This window comes from Mycteria americana, chromosome Z, assembly GCF_035582795.1.
Source record: "Mycteria americana isolate JAX WOST 10 ecotype Jacksonville Zoo and Gardens chromosome Z, USCA_MyAme_1.0, whole genome shotgun sequence".
Lineage (NCBI taxonomy): Eukaryota > Metazoa > Chordata > Aves > Ciconiiformes > Ciconiidae > Mycteria > Mycteria americana.
Genome location: NC_134396.1, coordinates 14,086,680 through 14,109,299, shown reverse-complemented (window position 1 = coordinate 14,109,299; position 22,620 = coordinate 14,086,680). Strand labels below are relative to the sequence as shown.

Below are 22,620 nucleotides of genomic sequence, written 5' to 3'. Positions count from 1 at the left end.
CGAGGCTTCCTTAAGGCACAACTACTAGATTCCCAGGAGGAGACGCTCGCCCACGTGCTGTCCTGGCAGGGCTGTACAGTAGGGTATGCCAAGCACGTATTTGGCCACTGTCAGGTTTTTCTTCTTTAGACCTCAGTAATGTTTCATCTGCTGCAATAATTACTCTTGTTTAACTTTTTTTTTTTAATTCTATAATCCTTTTTTTTTTGTTCTGAAAAAAAAAGATCATCTCATTCTGCCTGAAAGGAGAATTCATAATGATTTCCTGTGTCTTATAGAAGTACAGCATAGAGTGGACAGAAAATAAAAGCCACGTTTTAAAAAAAATGTAACCAACTTCTTGCCTAAAGTGAAAAAGATTTTCTTCTTTCTTTTCTAAACTTTTTTTCATAAAATTTCTTAGAATAAAGTTTTGGTGAAGTTTTTTTTCTCTCTTTTTTTTTTTGTCCTCTTGGGGTTTTTTTTGCCATTATTCCCCCCATTTGCTTCCAAATGTTACAGAAATACCAGGTCTAATGTCTTCTTCCACTCCATTTTAATGATGAGAATGTCTTGAAAAGTAATGTACCAAAACAAGTAAATAAGCAAGTCTTTCTTTCCTTCTATTCTTTCTGTTCCTTCACATTTTTCCTCTGAGGAAAACCGGTAAAATTTCTAAATTTCTCTTTTTCCCACCCAAATCCACTTTTGATATGTTCTTAAAAAGCAATATTTCTGATATTTCTGCTGCTCTTACTACTACTCCCAGTAACACTAATTTTAGCTCTACAAAATCTTTTTTCTTTTAATGACCAGAGCTCTTAGCTCTTTACAAAGTACCCATTTTGCAGGTAGGGAAACGGAAGCACAGAAGGGCAAAAAATGATTCACTGAGGATGACTCATCCAGTGAAAGAACAGGTTTTTGTATCCTCTTATCCTACTTCATTCCTGCAAAAGAAAAGAATGAAACAAAGGATTTCCTGATCGCTTATATAGTAAACCAGCAGTGTCCCCGCCTCGGCTGCCTGGGGGGCCCCACATCTGCTTAACGGTTCTCCTTGAGAGCCGAAGGCTTTGGCCGTGAGTTCTGCTCCGGAATCGCAGGCCAGGCAGGGTGATGGATGGTGCGTCGACAACGCTGCCAGCTGGGGAGGGCACATAACCACGCGGCCACATGTGTCATCAGCTCAGCAGAGCGTTGGACGTGTAGGTTGAGTTTTGCTGAAAAGAGCTGCTTGAAAAGTACTTCTTATTTGGCAAGGTCGCTGATTCTCCTGGGGATGCTTCACAGGATGAAGTAACCAGATGTCAGGGGAAAATAGTTGGAGACAAAGCTTGCTCCAAAAGCAACAATGTTGTCGTGACATTTTGTCAGCTGTAGGGACTGGTGCTAGATGCTGGCATTTCTCCTTCTCGGTCTCTTGGATTGCACGTTTTGTAATGTTTCCAGAGTGATATAATCATCTCCTTGGCGCCAGCAATTATGACATGTCCTGTCCCAATTTTAGTAATTACATCGGTATCAAGAAAATAGACTTTTGGAATCAAGTTGCCAAACAGCTTTTTTGCACAAAGTAAAATAAATCATACACAATTTTTCCTGAAAACGGGAAATTACTTAACTCAAAAGATGCCCTTATGGGTTTCATTTTTTTTTCTATTTGTAAACAATGGCATTTTAATCATTTATCCTAAGAAACTCTGTAGTTCAGTTGTTAGATTTGACCAAACTTTGCAATGCTTGTGGTAGTTTAAACATGTAATCCTTTGGTGTTAGAGGGAGGGCTTGCAGAAAGGATGAGGAAAGGCAGCATGTTTTTCCAGATGGAGAATGGCAGCAGAGGAGCAGTTCCAGCAGGGAGGATGGTTGATGGATGAGCACACCAGTAAGCAATCGGTCTGCTCCCCTCCCAGATTCTTAATGCAAACTGGAGCACAAAGTTCATTCTCTGGAATTGGCTTGCGCTTACAGATAACTCTGTAATTGATGAGAAAAGCTTGAGCTGTTCTTGAACGTATTGATAGTTCTATACATACATATTTCTGTATGGGGCAGGCTGAGTTGTAAACGTTAGTAAAACACTTTGGTATTGCTTTGTGAGGAGAATGTTTGATGTTGTTTGCAATACACGGTGATTTCTAACAGCTTTGGCTTGTCAGATCACTCACATTTATAAAAAAGTGTATTTTTTTTCAGTTCTTGTTTCAACCCACTACATCAAATCTGCTTCCAAGTTTGTTTAATACTGGGAAAAATGCCTTGGTCCAAGTAAAGAGTGTAAACTGATATTTCTGTTACCACATTCCTCCACAGAGAAAGACTCATTTCTTTGGTGAGACATGCTTAGCTTAGCTGTGTGTCTGGCATTTGAAGACTGTAGCAGCTAGTGTTTTGTTTTTTCTTGTTTCTAGTTCATTTGTGAATGGTTCTTGAGAACTTGTAGACTTCTGCTCATTTAGGTGTTTTACCAACTGCAAGTTGCATAATATGTATAGTAATTTTACACTGCATAATATGTTGTTTATTTCATTAATAGTTAAAGCACTGTATTTATAGCTTTATAGCTTTTGCTTTATAGCTTTTGCTTTCAGAGTCCAACAGTCTTATGCGCAATAGCGATCTTACAGTGATAAACAGAAACCTCATAGACAGTATAGGAGCACAGGAGATTTTAGTGAGAACATGCTTATATTACAGTAGTAGTTAATCATAATGAAACTATGAATGAGATGTTCCAGTGATCTTGAAGTCTGCAGAAGACGAGGTTAATTAAACATGCATTATAACGAAAATGGAATGTGCACTTGTTCATCTGTATACTAAGCATTAGAAAGCTTGCAACACTGCATTTGAAGTCTGAAATTTCTGATGGTCTACCAGTAATGGCTGTTGATAGTGCTACAGTAGGTTGAAAAAGAAAATTGGAGAAAAACAATGGCAAATGCAAGAGCGTAGAGAGATTAGGCCATCTCTCCGACATGCACAAGCATATACACTATAACCTCATATCCACGTTATTATGATTGGAAAGTCAAGCACAAAAGAAGGAAATGTTAACATTACGATTGACTTAGGAACCTTGTTTTAGTCCTGTGCATAAATAATTTGATAAAGACTTTACCTATATGATTCCATCCTGCTTTTACTTCACTGAGCACACAGAATGAATGCAATTCGAATGAATCAATTTGTGAGACATTCGGTGTTCTGTTATTTTCTTGCTGCTCATTATATAGCCACATGCTTTATTGACAACCTGCTGTTCAGACCTATTGGAAAAGCAGTTATAGTGCTTTCATTGGCTTTTCTATGGTATTCATCACTACGATATCTTACTACTTCTCAGAGATTATTAAATTAATTTTCATATCACCCATGTGATATGAGAAATTATTATAATCCTTACTTAACATGAGGAGAATTTAAACACAGAGATTAAAGCGACAGTATTCCTAAACTGAGTATCCAAAATGAGATGTCTAGGACTTTAGGTTTTTGATCTACTTGTTATAGAATCACTCATATATTCAGAGCATATTTTCCATGAAAGGGTGAGAGAATGCTGAACGGCTGGGACACACGGGGGAGGTATCCCTTCTACTTGCTTGTTCTTACCCTCTTCCATTGGCATTTGCTTTTGGCCACTACTAGAGACAGAATAGTGAATCTGATGGACCTTTGATCCATCCAGTAGCTGCTCAGATATTCTGAATTAATCTGTATTTGTAAGTGCTGATGCGCACATGGCTCAAGCAACAGCCGTTCAGAGTGGATACCTCTGAGAAACACATAATTAGTGACATACGATAAAGTCAGTGTAAGTGACGAGTTCAGTATCAGGTGTTCTGCAGCTTGGGCAAATATTATTTCCAGTTCCTTATGATAAAAGCACTTTTACCTTTCTGTAGTCCTTTGCCTGATTCAGTACACACCTTCTGAGACAAATATCTCACTGACAGGGGCTTGTTCCTCAGAGCCCTGGAGAGCCCTCCAATCCTTTCCTGAGCAAGGCAGGAGATTTTAAAAAAATAATATAGTATCACTTACATTTTTTCAATAACACAGATACATGAGGTGACTGACTTAAGGTTGGCCTAAGCTTATAACTTTTTGAAATTTATAAGATGTTCACAAGAATCAGCAAAAGAACCATTTTGCAGACACTTAGCTAAATTCCACTTCTCTGCTGCAAAATGAGTCACTAGAATATCTCACAAAACAGCTTCCAGATTTTTTTTAAATGCGGAAAAATACACATTTCTCTGCCACTTTCTCAACAGTTGACCCATTTTCCCTCAAAAAAAATTGGAAGGAAAATTTCAGCACCATTAGACAGAATTTAGTCATGGTAAAAAGAAAACACAGTCTTACAATGCAGAGCGTCAGGCAGCCCTCTTAAGTAATGTTATTAGGCATTATAATAATATAGCATTCAAATAATGTAATAAAAATCAAGAAAAATAAGCCCCAAAAGATCAATTATTGTAGATTATAATCTGTTTTGGATTAGTGATGAGAATTATCTTTCTTGACATACCAGGTACTCGGTGAACGTGCTCAAGGTCTACAATCAGTGTAAAATACAATACAGTATAAGCGTATACCCTCAAGATATTCCAGTCTCAGCACCCTTCCAAGGCAAGCTCCTGACCTTTTTGTTTCCCTTTAAAGGTTGTTGCTTGTATGTGGCAAAGCTGTAGCAAGGATTTCCAGAATCCAGATCGTGAAGTGGACCTTGATACATTTACTAGAAGTCTAAGGCAGTGGAAACAACTGAAAATTTAGCAAATTTGGTAAACCAAATACAAAAATACAATGCAAAATAGAAAATAATACAATACAAAAAATACAAATTAAAAAAACCCAACCAAACAAACAAACAAACCAACCCCAAAAAAACAAAACCCAAACACCCAGAATGTAAAGAACTGAAATGGAAAGAACTGAAGTGGAAAGGATTTCAATGAAACAATTTTGAAAAAGCAAAGGACAAAAATTTTAGAGCTCTGAAGCTCTTAATACCTTGAACTTTTAAGCTTTAAACAATACATGCCATGATTTAAGTGATAATTGCTGCTAACATAGCCCACCATGAATTCTTGTGGATGTAGAATTCATATATGATTTATTGCCAGCAATTGTTTATTGCAATTAGAGGAATTTTACAACAGTGTGAGAAGAAAATGTTGCTTGTCAACTATAATTATGTCTCCTTTTCACGGAGCTTTCATTGGCTTAGGGAGTCTAGAGCAACACTGGAAGACACTTTCTTTGCCTAAAGAGACAACTGCAATTTCTTATCCAGCTGCCTCCTGTCCACTCTCCTCTGAAGCTGGCCTTAATTTCTTGCAGATACCTATGTGTGCACATCGTACTGGTGAAACAAACCATCTTATCTTCTGTGTGCAGGGTTCTTACAGTTTGGGCTATAGACCTCCTTTTCTTTGGACTTTTCTGTCCACAGCCCTTATCTGTTTTCTGGAAGATACACTTTTTGAAGACAGGTTGGCTTAAGCTCAGTTGTGCAAAAGAATAATTATGAGCTGGGTGATGCTGAGGGATGCGACCTCCTCTTGTCATGACGATCTCACCTCCTGGCTCCTTGGACCTCCTGTGCCGCATTCTCTGGGATGGGTCAGTGGCTGGAGTAACCACAACTGCTTTTTCCTGTCAGCTTCTGGCTGGGGCACTCTTTGCTGAAGATCTCTGCCACTAAGCACAGGGTACATGTAACCATATCTTGTATGACTGTGCCAAGTGTTTATCATAATTGTGGCTATATATGATGATTCTTCAGAAGGATGTGTTTGCCAGGAAGCTTCCAATGCACACCAGTGTTAGCCCTGGGGAACATTTATACCTGTTTCCTGGATTCTGTGTGCTTTCATCAGTACTGTGGGGTATTGATTTAAATATTACAGGTCTGAGGAACTACCTCTTTTCCTACAATCTTGCTTTATCGCACCACTAATTCAGAAAGAATGTATAAGCAATTTGGCCACTTCTGATAATGGCATCCGACTGAGTTCACAAAAAGAGGAGGCTGAGCTCTTTCAGTGAATTGGAATTTCCTTCTCTGGCAGCAGTCTGCTTCTCAACCATGATCTTACATTCATTTTTATATTTTAGTTTTTCCTGAAAGAAAGGTGTTCTGCTAATATCTTAGGGGAGCTGCATTTTAATTAGGATTAGTCAGTATGCTTGATGGATGGTTTGCGTCTTTTTATAAATTGCTAGATAAACATTTTGAAATGCTTTGAAATTTGATTCCAATATATTTAAAATAAGAGAAAATTAATAGCAATGTGAATTACAGTAAATACATGCTATGTATTCACACTCAGTGCAAGCTGGTTTTGTATCCCAGTGTCTAAATACTGCTCAGAAAGTAGTGCTGCAGAAAAAGAAGTGGGAATTGTTAGATCAAAACTCACCCTGGAAAGAAAAACAGTGTTGTTCTATAATTTCTTGAAGAAATTATGTAAAGTGAATTTTTAAAAAGAGTTTGAAGGTACTTTAGTATTTGGAGCCCAGAGGAAAGGTACCTTACGGAAAATAAGTGCAGACAACATTATGGAATGATTTAAGTGAATGGTGACGGACAATAATGACAATAATAAAGTGGAGACCCATCAGTCCTGCTGCGGCTGCACTCCCAGAAATGCAGTGGCGCTGACAGGCGCCCGCAGCAGTGGGAGCTGGCGGGTGGCTGGGGCCGGGTGGCTGCCGGGCTGCTCGGAGCACCTCCAGATTTGCTGCGTACTCTTTCTCATGTCTGGATTAAGTGGTTCTATTTTTCAGCCTGCTTTACCTCAGGTTACCCAAAATAGTTCCGATTCTTCAATATTTTCTGCAGATTTCCTCATTCAGACCTCAACCTGCCACAGATTTTACCAGAAGCCTTGGGGAAAACAGTTAATGTCTCGGTTGCCCTTATTATCTGAAAATGGGCATCCTACTCCCAGTAGGATTATTAGATGAGAAGAACCATACAAAGTGACTTAAACCTAGTAGAAGCCTGAACAGATTACCACATTTCTTGGAAATTATTTTGCATTTTGTTTCTCTTACATGTTTTGTTTGTATTTTTATTATACTGCAATAAGACAACTATTTCAGCTTCAAAGAAACGTCAAAACATCAAATCCATGTAACAGGATCTGGAATCTGGCATTCTTATCTGAAGATCACATTAGTAGGAAGATGTTCACTTGCAGGAGCCAAGTTCAGAGAATAAAAATTGCCAGGTGAAGGACAATCCTCTCCCTGAGGAAAGAATAAAAGGAATCACAAAAAAATCCCAGTATGGCTGAGCGCAACAAGCAAATTGATTTAATACATGCAACAGAGGCTTGTGTGCCAAATGTATAGACCACTGAGCTATAATTAAGAATAATGAGGTGACGTGAAAAGTACACCTTGAATTGAGTACGAGGAGGCTGTTCTAAGCAAAACACCCAAAGACATGGCATAGTCGTCACAGGAAACTCCTTGCTTGGAAACTTCCTAACAAAACAAGAAACGGTTTGTTTAGAGAGATTGGTACATTTCTTAAGACGCTTGCTAGAAAATGAGACAGAAGCTCAAACAGATAGTTGGACTTCCTTTGCTAACATGTTTGAGGAGACTAATTCTTACAAACCTTTTTGCTTCAGTGTATTTTTTGTCCTACACACATTCTATTCGCCTGTTATCTGGGCTTTTAATATTAGTATTAAGCCTCTAAATGTTTCCAAAAACAGTTATGCCAAAAGCAAAAGCCAAGTTCTGCTGCTAAAAGCAAATTTCATGAAATGTCACATTTTCTTCTTTTGCTTGCAGTTTTGATACTGGAAAATCTATCCACACCACTTCTAAAAATGGAGTTAATCATAGGGCTTGCTTGCTGAATCGCTTAACTGGAAAGCCAAAGCCACAAGTAGATAGTTGGCTTGAATTCTCCAGTGGTACAAGAAAATTCAGATCTAGGTCATATGTTCCTTTTAATATCATTTGCTTACAATTCACTGAACATATTTTTAAGCAATAGAAGGCAAAAGTTTTTGTTAACTTTGCTACAGAGAACATAAAAATATCAGGTCACATATAAATGATTTTTTTTTTCAAATGTATAGAGTTTACATGATAGTCCTTCTAAAATGTCAGTATAAATATTTGTCTTTTTTTCCCCTCATTTTACTGAGGTCTTTAGTTTTTACTAGGCATGGGGGAAGAGACAGAAAGGAAAATACAAGGAGAAAAGCAGATGTGGTCTCTCCTGCATCACTGGGTAGACACTGTCAGAAAGGAAACATTTTGAAAGATCCAAAGCAGAGAATTAATATAAGAAATAAGTCTTAGGCCTGCTATTCAATTATATAAATCCACTGATTTATTTTTACAGGTCTTTTTCTGATGCTGCAGGTTAACCTATTTAACATCTAAAGTCCAATGGGAGCCTATGGCAGAGGCTGATTACTGACAACTTGTTTCTTTCTGATAAAGAAAATTCTAAAGTTTCATACTTATTAAACTCTAGAGATGACTATGTCTGGCAAAAAGGGGACACCCAAGTCAGCTGTTGGCTCAATTTAATGCTTAGTTTATTAAAAAGCAATAAAAAGGCCCAAGAGAAATCATAAAGATGTAATCAAAGTGCTTGTCCAGTCTAGTTAATGAATGTAAAGTGTGTCTAAAATCAGTATTTCACAAAGAAATTATGATAATTATTTGGTGTATTAGCAAATCTTTGGACAGATTTACAGCTGAATGCAGTGAATTCACTGAATATATTTAGTGTATAAAGTCAAACATGATTTAACTACCTAAAATGCATCAATGAAAATTCAGTTCTTACTAGCAGATGATGTCTGTTGCAGAGGAACAGGTTCCAGAGGAAGAGGTTTTTGCCTCTGTCTTCATTTATTCCTTACACTGCCTTCTCTGACTGAGAGCTGTAAAATTAATATAACAGGATCAGTGTCCACCTCACACAAAATGCTTTCTGATGACCTAGTATTTCAGGAGTCTCTGTATATTTTTTGAAGAACTGGGTCACAATGGGCGCGATTTCCACAGTAACTGAAATGGTCTGTCCTACTAAAATAACCTATAACTAATGCAGAATAAATGCATTACGTCTAAGAACAAAACTTTAATCTGTCCTGCTTTGATTTGAGACACACACACCTCCAGGACACACAGTAATTAATGCACACAAGGTCTAAGAGCACACTACACTCTGCCTGTTGCATCCCATCTGACAGGGAATGAGCCTTCCCCTACCCTGGCCTTTTACACCGAATGATCCTAGAGACAGGCACACTGTGGCCTTTCTCTACAACCCTCCGTGTCCACGGTGGGTCCCACCAGCTGAGGTGGCCAGCTGCTTTTTTTCATCCTGAGCAATCCAAGTGACAAATTCGGATTCTGCATTTGAAGGGACCATCCCATCCTTCCCTTTCTCCAGTAGCTACAGGCTGCCTCCTCCAGGTGTGGGCTCCTGTCCTGGGGCACAAGCAATAAATAGCTTACCTTTTCCTTGGCGATGTATATGAAGTTTTATTACCTTGCTTTTGCTCTAAATAAGACCCTGCCCAAAGGAAGTTGCTACAGGGCAGCTCTTCTGTGATAATTGCAGTGAATTACAGCTGCTATGCCAAATGCACCCATTCGGTGTGATGGTAGGATTGTGATTCCAGGTATAAATACAGGACGGGACTTCTGGGAGGTAAGGATGTTGAGATGCTTAGGTAGGTCATAGCACAGACAGACGGCTGGAGAGATTGCTTGACACTAGGACAATAGACTCCTTTGATGGGGGACAAAATTTGCTCCTCTAGAACTTGCTTGTCCCTCTCTAATGTTTAAAGATGGCCTTAAAAGATAAGGTGTCCCTAGAGGATCAATTAATTTGGCTCCTACCTCTCTCCCTCGCCATAATTTCCAAGATAGGATAGGCTGAGGATGGGGAGAGACTTAAAAGGGGAATATCAGGAGTGCAATTTGTATTTGTAAAAAGTCTAGTAAATTCTTCATTTTGGGGTGGAATTTATTTCCTTCCCCCTTCTACTATTGCTGACTTCTCTAAAAAAAAAAAGAACAAAACAAAAATCTCCAGCAAAAAGCTACAGTATTAAATTGCTAAACTCTCAGTAATAAGGAAGACCAACATTAAGATCTTCTATGCAGCCTTAATTACAAGCTCTTGTGCATATTCATTATGATGCCATTACTCCTTATGTAACTAAAAGCTATAATTTGTACACAGAACTTCCCCTTTTTTCTTTTAGCAACCTTGCAGAGAGTAGGAGAGAGTTATTTAAGGACTCAAAAGGAAGCCCACAGAGGGTTTATTTCACTGGGTAAAGAAGCTGTGCAGTCACTGACAATGAAGCAGCGCTGCTTCACATCCAGAACCTCTCCTGTCCTTGCCACTATTGCCTACTATTGCCTGAAGCAAATCATTAGTAACCTTCCTAAAGGTTGCTTGTGATGTTATTACTTCTTGTCCTATTAGGAGCACAGGGAAGATCAGCCATGAATGTTTACATGAATGTTTACAGCTCAGAAGAGTTCACCATCTTTATCCCCATATGAGTACAGAGCCTGGATGATACATGGTGGGCAAGACATGCAAACACAACATATAGCCAAAAAAGAAAAAAAGGCTGAACTCTCACCTCATGTCATGTTTGTCGTCACTGAACACTGAATAAGGCAGGCTTTAAGGATAAACAGTATCCACTAGTGTCATAAAACATTTTGTCAAAATGCAGACACAAAAGCTGCTGAATTAGCACTGGCTTTTCATAGCTTTGGCATCTCTGGAGTTGCAGCAAAGCTCTTTGAACATAGACAATTCTGTGATGTGTGCTGTGCCAAATACTCCTGTCACTGAAAGCAGCTTCAGTTTGCATGCATTGTGCAAAGTGTCCAAAGCTGGCTGCAGAGCAATGGTGGAAAATTCTGTCATTAAATGGCAGCTTTCGGCCTGTGAAACGGTAGCAAAACAGTTCCTGTGCCTTCAGTAACAACTTCCATGCTTTTTCTTCCTTTCCAAAGACAACCCTTCACCAAAGTGCAAAGAGGCTGAGAAACATGCTAGGGAGAGAATAACTTTTGTTTGTCACTAGACGTGCACTTTGTAATTCACAGCATATTCTTGCCATGGCTTAAAACTCAACAGGAGTGGAAAGATAAAAATGACACAGCCAGAGCTGACTTTCTGCAATTTCTGTCCAGACAAAATAAAAAGTCTATCCTATTTTGTATCTTAAACTTTTAATTTTTTTCAGTGTATGCAGCAAGAAAGAACAAACAAGTTGTGTGAAAGTCTTCAATTCCCCATTCTGATTCTCTGTTCATTCGCTGCAGTGTGATCAGCAGCACCATTTCTTGCAATTCAGACTTGTGGTTCAGCCAAAGAAACAATTAATTTGATTTTCAGTGTAATAACACATTTTTCGTTTAGATTTCTGCAAACTTTTTGTATCTGAGTGTTAGCAAATGTCTCGGTAAGTAAGAGCTAAACAAGACATTTTAGAAACTTTTTAATATAAACATATGTTTCTGGCAAACCAGTGCTGTATTCACACTCCCCCTTTGACTGTAGAACTGAACATTTTTTTTCTTGATGTATATTTACATAAAAGACAATTTCGTTGAGCAGCATGAGCCAAATTCTAGCTGATATATTTTAATCCCTTTCATTACTTTTGACACCCATCTAGTGGACACAACACAGTATCACAGGATAAAAGTCCTGTCATAACAGCCATGTGCAAGTCCTGCACATACTTGCAGTCATCTGGTGATGCAGACCACAGGGCCTCTCCCAGCTGATGCAACTGCAATTTTATCTAATAGACTTTTAAATTTTAAAAACTCACTATGTTATAATCTGACAGTGAAATAATTCATAGAAGCCTGCTTTAGTTTCTGACTGGGAGAAATAAGACTGGTAATAAAATATTCATAACCTGTCCACAAAAGGTGGGTGAACAAAACAAAACAAATCTGCAAAGAAAACCATATGTTCCTTTAATCCAATAAAATACCTTTTAATCAGTTGAATAATTAAGTCTGCTGTTAAAGAAATCAATTTAATAGTCACTCCTTATTCAAAATTTTCCTGCTGTGAGACAGACTTACATTTACCTTCATGTCTTTCTATCCCACTTTTAACTTTTGCTTTAGAGCTTTCAGACAAGTTTATATGTATTTTAAATGATACTGCCATTGCAGAAGTTAGTCTTATTGAGCACAGGAGTAAACAATCCTCTTCTCTTTTACCTAAAATTGTGTGAAAGATCTACCCTCCTCCTTCCCTCAACAGAACAAACATACAGACTGTGTATTGTTTAGGAGTCTGTGTGTTCTTGCAGCTGTTTAAAGAAAAAAATTTATTTCATTTAGGCAATGAAATAGAAGTGTTAGGAAATTTGGATACAATGAGCTCACAGATGTTCCAAACCCTTCACTGGCATTGTGAGTATTTTGTGCTCCTGGAATACTCAGGAATTCAAGCTCAAAAGATATTGATTGCTAGTGAATAATGGTACTCATGCTAGTAAGAATGGCAATATGGTTATTAACTTATGGCACTATAAGCTGCAAAGGATCTTTTACTGTAGTATTCATGCTATCTTGCCCTTTCCAATATTTTTTTCAGTATTTTTTTGGGAGCAGATCTCACAATGATCACAAAGATGCAATGAATAGGGAAAATGAAACGCAAAGAGGAACTTGGCGTTATCCAAGATCACACCCAGCAGGCTGGTGGCAGAACTCTCATTTGATGTCTTACCGATTAAGCTCTGTTAGCTTGAGATTGATAATGTTATGTAGTAGTAGCACATTTGAGGACACAGAAAAAGTATTAGGGCATAATGAAAAGAAATCAATTTTGGGAAGGATGTGTTAGGATTTCCTGACAGTGAATTGTTCTGAAAACTACAGTGAAAAGGGAATTAAATTGCTAAGCTCTCTTGAAGTTTGTTTAATACAATTTTCTGAATAGTTTTTTTGAAAAAAAAAAAAAAAAAAGTTTCACTTTTCTACATTCAAACTGTGAAAGGTGAATAAAAAATAAATAATATAGTCTGAGAGCAGCAGAAAGCTTGCAGTTCCAGGAATATGTGCACAGTAACAATGAAACAATGAAATAAAACGTGAAACCAAGGTTCATTCTCTGCCAGGCAATGTGCATCTCTGTCAAAACAGGCAATATATGTTTCTTTGATTAGTTCATTTAACAAAGAAAAACAGGCTGTGGGAATGCTGTCACTTCAGTAAAACATTAAAGCGGCAGCCTCACTGCAACCTCAGGTCAATGGTAGATGACAGCAAGAAACAAGCTAGTGCAGAGAGTAGCAGGTACCTGCTGTGACACATGCACCAGGCTGAAGTCTAATCAACAGATGACATGTACTGAATATTTTCTTTTCAGCTGTCATTAGATATAATTGAAAACCAGTGGGTGTCCTTTACGTAAACACTGTTTTCAAAATGAGTACTTTAGATGTGTTCATTACGAATACATACTATGATTCTAACACTTACCCATGGTTAAAAAAAATCATGTGAAAGATCCTCTATTCATCCCTCATTCCTAAATGCTTTAGCAGTATTACTTAAGTTCCCATTAGTACGGCAAATGAACCCAAGTAGTTATAACCCAAGTAGTTATAAGCCAAGGTCCCATGCACACCTTCCCTACCATGCTGTAAAAGTAAAATTGATCTTTGGTTTTAGAGACACAACCAACTAGGGAAACAAAAGCCATCTTTCTCTTCTGGCTGGATAAAAAGTGCTCTGTCCCATCAGATGGAGACATAATTTTGCTAATCCACACATTTGTGACCTCAGAGATTGCATACCACAACACATTAAGTCTAAAAACAGAGCCACATGCTCCAAAAAGACTCCGTACAGTAGCAAACGCAGCTGTCGGGCTGCTAAGCAACACAAGTTGCCATGAGCACGTCTTCCCAGCACTGCCCACCCTGTGCTAGTTTCTAATTGATTGCAGACTCCCATTCAAGGTCTTTGCAGTGATTTTCAAAGCCCTTTGTGGAAACGTCCCAGACTATGTGAAAGAGCATCTTCTCTCTCCTTCTCTTTCTTTCTCTCCCCTCACACTTCTGCCCCTCATGATGGCAGTGTTCCTTAGGAATGATAAGCCTGTTTACTACTCTTAATACCAAATGCAATAGCTGGAAGTGCTGGATCTAAACTGTGTAGTTCAAAGACATGAATGGCCGCAGAAGTCATGCTGCTTGGCAGCAAGCGAAGAACTCATTTCTTCAATCTGGTTGTAAAATAGCAACTCTAATGCATGCAAACATGCCCAAGCACACACATACGCCTTAATCCCAACCCAGCACTTTGTTTATTGGGATAACACAAAATATGTTCTTGAAATATTTGGGTAGTAATGAAGTATTAGGGTTGAGTACTGAATAACAAAAGAGCCCTCAACTGCCTCAACAGTGGGAGACAGGATAATGAGAGTCCAGCTCAGGAGAGATGGGGCCTGAGGAAGAAAACAATGAAACATCATGTTTCCTCAGGTGTAGAGCTCATGGATACTCTACATGCAGAGAAGCAGGCGGCTTCCTGTATTCCTAACAGTGTTTTCTTTCTCTACCAAATTTCTTCTCCTTCAGACTTGTTCTTTTTGGTTATCAGAGATTTTAAAGTATATTTCTTGTGTGCCTCATTTTTTGGCTTAGCAGTGGACTTGACTAGGTCTTTATTTCCCCATTATTATCAAGAAGCAATCACCTAGTGATAAATTTGTCAGAAGAGTGTTTATTACTTTCAAAATTCTTATGTCAATGGCATAAATCTTTTTCTCCTTTCTTTTTGCAGTTTCGATGTAGACAATGGTACATCATCGGGACGAAGTCCCTTGGATCCCATGACAAGCCCTGGATCAGGGCTAATTCTTCAGGCAAATTTTGTCCACAGTCAACGTAGGGAGTCTTTCCTTTACCGGTCAGACAGTGACTATGACCTTTCTCCAAAGTCTATGTCCAGGAACTCCTCCATTGCCAGTGATATGTAAGTACATTACGAAATACTTTTAGCCTATGTTTTTGTCTTAAGATTTTTCCAGCCACAAGAAATTTCTTTTAAAAATCAAAGATAGTAATCACTTATGCTACTGAAGTCATGGGTAATTGTTTGTTTATTTCTTTAATGAAGCTTGTACTTGTTTCTGCAGTTTTGCGAAAGTAAGGCTATCATGAGGGTGTACTCGATGTGCTTATGCACTTTATTAGCTTTGACAGAATAATGAAGATAGTCAATACTGGTGTATCAAAACACTAAGGAGAACTCTGACTTCCTGGCTGTTAAGTTCTTTTCAGGAGAAGCGATACAAACTCAATTTCTGCTTCTTAATGTTCTTAACAAAAAGATTCCATTTCTTTGCACCAGGTATATTTAGGTGTTTAGAGAAAAGATTTACCAGCTGGCAGAAATTAATAAATTCAAGAGAGGCAAAAATTATTTCAAATGTCCTTTTAACTAAATGGCAAAATTTTAATAAAAGGCCTTTGGAAAGTTATTCTATCCTCTGTCACTATTCTTCTGTGATGTGTGTATTTTCTGCTAGTGGATCATACTTTTCAGGTATGTGTAGACCCCAGGTTGCATAGGTAGTGGAAGTCAGATAAAAATCTCTGTTTATTTGTAAGACACTAAAAACATGTTACATGTCCTAGCTTCTAGTCACTTGTAAGTAATAGAAATTAAGAATAACTAATTTTTGTTTGTTTGTTTGTCTTATCTGCTACAAATTTCACTGCAAAGTAGGGGTTTATGGCTCAATTATAAATCACTAAAATAAAGGACCAGGCTTGTAAGGGTCCCCTAGTGAGGAAGTCTAAAGCATTAAAAATCCAGCATTAAAATCCGCTGGTTTTCAATGAGGCAAAACCCAATTAATATCCTGTTTAAAAAATAACAGAGTCAGTACGCACAACAAAGGAAAAGGTTTTCATAATAATGAGTGAAATTTCACCTGATATTTAACTTGCAGTCATTATAATTGAACACTCCTATTTTGAGCTTACATATCATTATTAGAAATGTTGATTAGTCCATCTAATTATAGCTCTCTTCCTATGTAAATGTCAAGATGAGAAAAATTCATGCCTTTACAGAGGGTTTGCGTAAGGTCCATAACTCAATTAAGCCCTGTAGATTGAAGTACTTCGTAAGCTTTGTGCCCAGTGTGACCAGTTTTGGTTGAGACAAAATGAGTGAGAAAAAGACCAGTCCATCTTGCCTTGTCATAAGGAAAAATGCATTTCGCTTGCAAATAGTGACCTCCTTCCAGCAAATCTTCCTCTGACAGATAACCTTTCTTTTAGATGGACAAGAGTCAAGCTTTTAGTGTGGTACCTGTGCCAGGACACCATTTGGAAAGATTTTTACATTCGGGGGGCAATCCAGGTCGCTGTGTTGCTTAGATGAGTCATTTCAATTAAGAATTCAATTAGTGCTCCATCCTTGAACTCATAATCCACTTCTGCATTTCCTAGAATTCTGGGTAATATTTCAGCACATGGCAGTAAATTGGATAAACAATTGAATTACTGAAACACACATTTTTCCTTTGGATATTTGTATCTATTCTTCCTTTCAAAATTTTCTTAAAACACATCTGCGTTTAAAATTTATTGGACCTCAGATCTGGATAGATTTTCACAGTCTCCTGTCACAGAGGAGCTGTTGTACTAAGAAGGGAAATATTCCTGCCACAGTTTAGGATGGGAGCATATTAGGAAATGTAAAAGGCAAGTTGTTTCAACCATGGAATTTTAATCATATATCAGTAAGCCTAATTATAATAAGCTTGATTATTTCACAAAAATGAAGTAAAAGAAAACCAAGGAAGGAAAGAGGGGAAAGTTTAAAAAGATAAAATAGTGAGGGGAAAAAAAATAAAGAAAAAATACCACAAAGCTCTTTATGTGTGTGTGCAAGGGTAAACTGGATGTGCTCATAGAAAGGAAACCCACTGAAGATTGTTAACATAGAGAAACCACTGGTTCAGGACATTCCTAAACAAGGTGGAGGCTGGAAGAGTTGTCAGGGGCAGTATCACACAAATTTTAGATTGCTCCCAAATTATCCCATTTCCCTTTTGCATCTACATACATGCTTAATTTTAAGTATTGCGTGTTTCTTAAGCATGGGCAAAATATATTACAAACCATACACATCATTCAGGTAATGCAAATTAATTAAGTGTACATACCAGTTTAACCTAGAATCCCCTGATTCTTCAGCACTTCAGTTACCAACCTCAGTATTTCACTTTGTAAAGAAAAGTAGAAAGCAAAAGTCATGCATCTTTTATTTGGGAGGAATATAACATAAAGATTTCTGGCATTTCCATTACTCTCAAATAGCGTGCTTACAATAATACATTCCACTTCAGTAGCAGCAGACGAAACAAAAATAAAGATTTTCGTCAAATATAGAGTGTTGTGATCAAAGACAGCCAGTGGATGGCAGTGCCAAAGTACTGAATTCATCATTCTGTCATTATTTATTATTTGCACTGCTGCAGCAGCTCTGAGCTCCAGCCCAGGAAGGGAACACAGTCATGCTCAGTTCTTTGCAAACCCAAGATGAAAAGATGGGCTCTGCTGCAAACAACTTAAAGTTGAAGCATAAGATGGTAACCAAGAGACTAATACAGTCAGATGCTATCCCCAGGAGAAGGTACAACATGAGTCCCTATGCCCAAAGTAGTAAACCTCACAGAGCAACCAAAGGGAGTTTCATTCAGTGAGTTGAGATGGAAAGTAACAGAAACAAGGGCAGAGAAGGGGGAGGTGGAAAATTTTTTAAAATCAGAGAGACTAGAGTGTATTTTAAAGCGAGGAGCCAGATTAGCTAAGGAGAATAATAAAAGACAGGATGAGTGCAAGGCTGCTTAGGTGAGAGAAGGTTAGTGGGACAAATGTGGGTGCAGTTATGGCACTGAAAGAGGCAGAAAAAGCACCTGTATGGTAAGAAAGGAAAAACAAATACAAAGGAGTGGGAATCAGTAACATTTTTTTTCAGTTATCTCTTGGAAGAAATAGGATGGTCCTAGAAAGGAAAAAAGGGAGAACATGGAGATGATAGGAGGAGATGAGAAAAAGCCATTCAAGGTTGTGAACTGGAGAGGCAGGCGGTTTAGACAGGAAGATGCAACATGCAAGGCAGAAGAGCACAGATACGTTGTGAAGCCTGGCTGTGGGATTTCCAGCAGAGAGATGAGGATGTGCAAGAGAAGGAGAAGTGAATGAGCAAGCCAGTGAGGATCAGTGAGCCAATATGAGGAATTACAGGGCACGATCTGTGATGACAGACAGGAAAACGAGTTTAAAAAGAAGGATAATAAAGAATGGAAAACTGAAAAAAAAAGTCCCCAACAGCACAGTTGCAACACTGGGAAAAAAGGGAACAGAAGCCAGCTGAAAGATGAGAGAAGTCATCAGTGTTGTACTGGAAGAATTGCCAGGTTTACATTTGAAGGCATCAGTGAAGCAGGGACCTCTGAATGTGGTTGTCTTGCAGAGGTGGCTTGATTACTTAATACTCACCTGTCTGAACTGCTGTTGCTGCTCAGAGCTTGCAAATGCAGACAGAGGTGGCAGTGGTAACACATTTTATGCGTTTCTCGCTAAGGGATCACTGCTCTGATTAACAGAGCATGAGATCGCATTGGAAGAGAATCTCCGTTTTAGTAAAAAAACAGGTCTCTAACCAGGTTAAAAAATGGATTCTTCAGTGAAAGCACTCTCATGAACACTAGAAAGAAGCTAATAAGAGTCCACTAGCTAGGGCAGAGCCCATGTTTTAACTGCCACTTTAAAGAGAGAAAAGCATGTATAGTCGCCCTGTGATCCTAAGAAGCAGACCAGAGTGTAGCAGACCAGACCAGAGGACCAAGACATTCCTGGTACAGAAGTCTGTCTGAGCTCCACTATGTCTTCTGAATGTATCTAGGGGAAAGGTATGTGACAATAAGCACTGCTTATGTCTACCCTTTTCCCATTTCTACAAGGTCACAGAACACAGCTTGGCGGCAACATCCTGGTCTTTCCAGGACTTGGCCAACTGAACCTTACTCAGTAAAAAAGTATCTGGTGTGGGGAGTTTTATGGGCTGCTTTAGAGAGGCTCAGCACCATTTCCTCGATCAGGTGAAATATCAATATAAGCTCTAATTACTGTAATTACACAAAATTTGCTAATTTCTGTTAAACCTTGCTTCCATCTTTTAAGCACCAGAACCCAGCCAGGGAGGACTGACCGTAGGGAACTGTAGGGTCATCGGGCTGGTGATCTGCTAAATGGCCAAACGGCCACCAGTACACCCATTCCCCAACCTGGCCAGCCTACTGCTATTCTGCCAACACCTTCTGTAGATAGTAGCATCCCTCTGCTGCTGTCCCTGGGTAAACAAATGTGAAGAGGATTCAATTTACTCCAGGATTTTTTCTCTGTAACTACAGTATTATCCTGCCTTCTCCTAGAGGACGTGCTGCTTTGTAGACTGTATTTGAATGAACCTGTAAACCTTTGTTCCATGTTTACCAAAAAAAAAAAAAAAAATTCCTCTCTTTGAATAATAAAACCCAAACGTGGACTATTTTGGAACAAAAAGAGCCTCTGTAGTCTGATAAACATGGATACTGACATACAGAGATTTCGGTTATTTGTCAGGATGAATTATCCCCTTCTTCAATAGCCAGAGAAATAGTTGTGGGATTTTTAATTTCTGTAGGTATATTTTTTCAAAATAAAGCCAAAATAATCTGTAATTTTGCAAAGAGTAAAGAATAACAATTATTCTGGCTGCAAAAATTACCTTAAATAAAGGGAAATTCCAAGGTAGGGAGTTCCCTTATTTGTCAGTGACTGGCAGGTCTGGTCCTGATCTGAAGCTGCAAACGGGCTGAAATATCCCTTTAACTGGCATGTGTAGCAACTGCCAGAGAAGAGAATTTTTGAGGTGAATGCGCACACATGTTTCCTAGTTCTTGATAGTCTGCTCAGCTTTTAAAAAGATTGCATTGTATTGAATCTGGATCAGATTCATAAAAGGAATGTACTTTAAAATAATGGCAGACAAAGATGGCAAACCTGGACAGTTAATAAGGTTCACCTGACCCTTTAAAATGCCAATAAAATAATGAAATGAGGATATATTTTCTCATCCAGAACAGGAAGCCAAATTACTAGTGATACAGCTTATTCTTATGTTTCTGAACCAGGAAGGCCTGGATTTATTAATAAAATGCTGTGAGTACGCACCTGCAGTTACAGAGAAAAAAAACTTTTCCCTGAAAGGTTCTGGCCAAGACTCTAGGAGAGCAGAAAAGACATGCTGTTACTGAGCAGAGTAATTGCACCTCAGTTTAACAAATTAGAAATAATTGTCTGTCTTTCCAGATAAACTGCTGTTAAAGTTCCTTATGATTTATGGTATTCTTTTCTCAGAATCTGTGGTATTACCATATCACAGATATTACTGGCTGAAAAGAGCCAGTTAAACTTCCAAGTCCAGCCTGCTTTAAAAAAATCTTTTAAGATGCATTTTCTATGTGTGTTTCAGCTTAGAAACAATTTTTAATGAAAAAATGTATTAAATTGCTTGAGGCAATTTGTCCGTGGAAAGAAGTGTACTTACATAGCTTTAGGAAAAATAGGCCAATATTTTGCTTCATTGAGTTTTGCGTTTTTGTTCTTAAGATCTTTTAAATTGAAGAAATCTCCAGATTGCAGCTTAAATTAAGCTAGGTAATTAGTAAGTCACTTACAATCTTTTTTTTGAGTTATAAACAAAAACGTTTTGAAAAAAGACCACTGTGTCCTTTCTGGTTGCTTGGGACATTTTACAAATGGAATCCAAAACAAAGAACTCCGTAATATCCAGTTTGCTTAAATTTAAATAATAAGTTTGGGCTAACTTAATTTGTTGATAAGGAAATCAGTTATGTTGTAAACAAAAAGAGAAATTTTTCACATTGAGAAGGCTTCTTTTGATCTGCTTTTTAATTCAGGAGACTCTAAGGTGTTCTAATATGCCTTTATGTAGTTGTTGAATCAGGATTTTTTTTTATGAAATGCAAATTGATTTTATCTTACATTCAGACAATATGGAATCATTACAAGTTTTATGTCCAAATGCTAAAACCTAATCATTTTCCAAATATAACTCTCAGTTGTTAAATACATCACTTCCCCTTCAAACACGTTTAATGTGTCAGGCTTTTTTTGCCCTCTTCTGGAAATAATGGGTGTTGGAAACAAAATGGCAAGTTACCGCTCCTGTGCTAAGCAAAGCAGACTTGAATCCCCAAACCTCTTCAGTCAAAGGTGGCATCTTAGTAAAAGCATGGTACCAAAACTGATTCCTAGCTGGGATTTCAGCTACATCGGTTGGACTCGATGATCTTAAAGGTCTTTTCCAACCTGTACGATTCTGTGATTCTGTGATTCAACACCACTCATCTCTCGGCTTGCTACACAGATCTGCAGCGGAGGGGAGAGAGGATGAGTGTGTTTTGTGTGCGCGCACGTGTGCACGCAATACTGAAGGATGGGAGCAATGTGGGGAAAGGGAACTTTGTAGAGAAGGACTCAAATGTTTTGGGGTATGCCTCTTAGGCTGTTTTTCCAGCTCAGTGATCATCTACATGCACAGGCTGAATTTATTTCACAACCCAGAAGAACATTGGTTCTTGTTTCACCCCTCGGGGCACAAACAACGCTCTATATGCTTGCAATGGCACTAATGCTGTGTTAGCCGTAGAGTTCGCTCCCTGAAAAGGGACAAACTGAAATTCCGATGGTTTTGCCTTGTTTTTCTTGTAGTCTTGTTGTTTCTTCTTACATACATACATTTAAGGGCCTTCAAATTTGGTTAGGGGACCCTTTTTTCTCAGTCTTGAAGCTGAGGTAATCTCCCTGTGGCTGGTTGAGAGCAAGCCCACTCAGGCTGGGAAGTTACCTTGAGTAGGTGCTGTTGTCAGCAGCTCTGTTCTCATGTCTTTTAGAGAGGAAATCTTTCAGCCTGTATCAGTAGGAGATTCACATGGAAAGTCATGTATTCTTATTCTTCAGAAGTAACACAATTGTACCTGTTCTCAACATTTGAGCATATGGGGCAGGGACAAGCAAGCAACCAAATGTCTGCTGCTTAAAAGCAGTTCAAGGTAATACATTTGCAACAAGCTAAAGAGTTTATGTGTGTCAGCTAACGCAATCAAAACTGATTAATAGTAACTCATTAAGCGGCACTAACTTGATTGCTTCCAGTCATGTGTGCACACCCACTCATTAATTTTCTCTAACCTGAGCAGAAAACAAACCTATCCTTTAGTCACTGATGCTTGTTTGTTTTACAGCCTTGCTTAGAGCTAAATGATGATTTCTGTTGTATGAACAGCCCAACAACAGCACTGCTGAACTAGCCTGGACTGTTCTCATTGAATTTGGCTCTTTTCTGGTTCAAAGTCCTACATGTTCTGGCTTAATCCAGCCCCTCCTTCAACACACAAACCAAACCCCCACACTGCAGTAGCTTCCTTTCCCTTGCCATCACCTCAGTGACCCCCAGGCAGACCGCCTTCTGATTTTAGAA

At 38.5% G+C, this 22,620-nt stretch overlaps 1 protein-coding gene across 4 annotated transcripts in view; it reads left to right on the top strand.

Annotated features, from left to right (window-relative positions):
• Positions 1–22,620, top strand: part of PDE4D (phosphodiesterase 4D) — a 479,877-nt gene that overhangs the window by 338,480 nt on the left and 118,777 nt on the right. For all 4 annotated transcript variants that reach the window (XM_075526394.1, XM_075526393.1, XM_075526396.1 and 1 more), the window contains one exon: positions 14,836–15,027. In XM_075526394.1, coding sequence (XP_075382509.1) covers positions 14,836–15,027 — 192 coding nt within the window. The remainder of the gene's footprint in view (positions 1–14,835; positions 15,028–22,620) is intronic.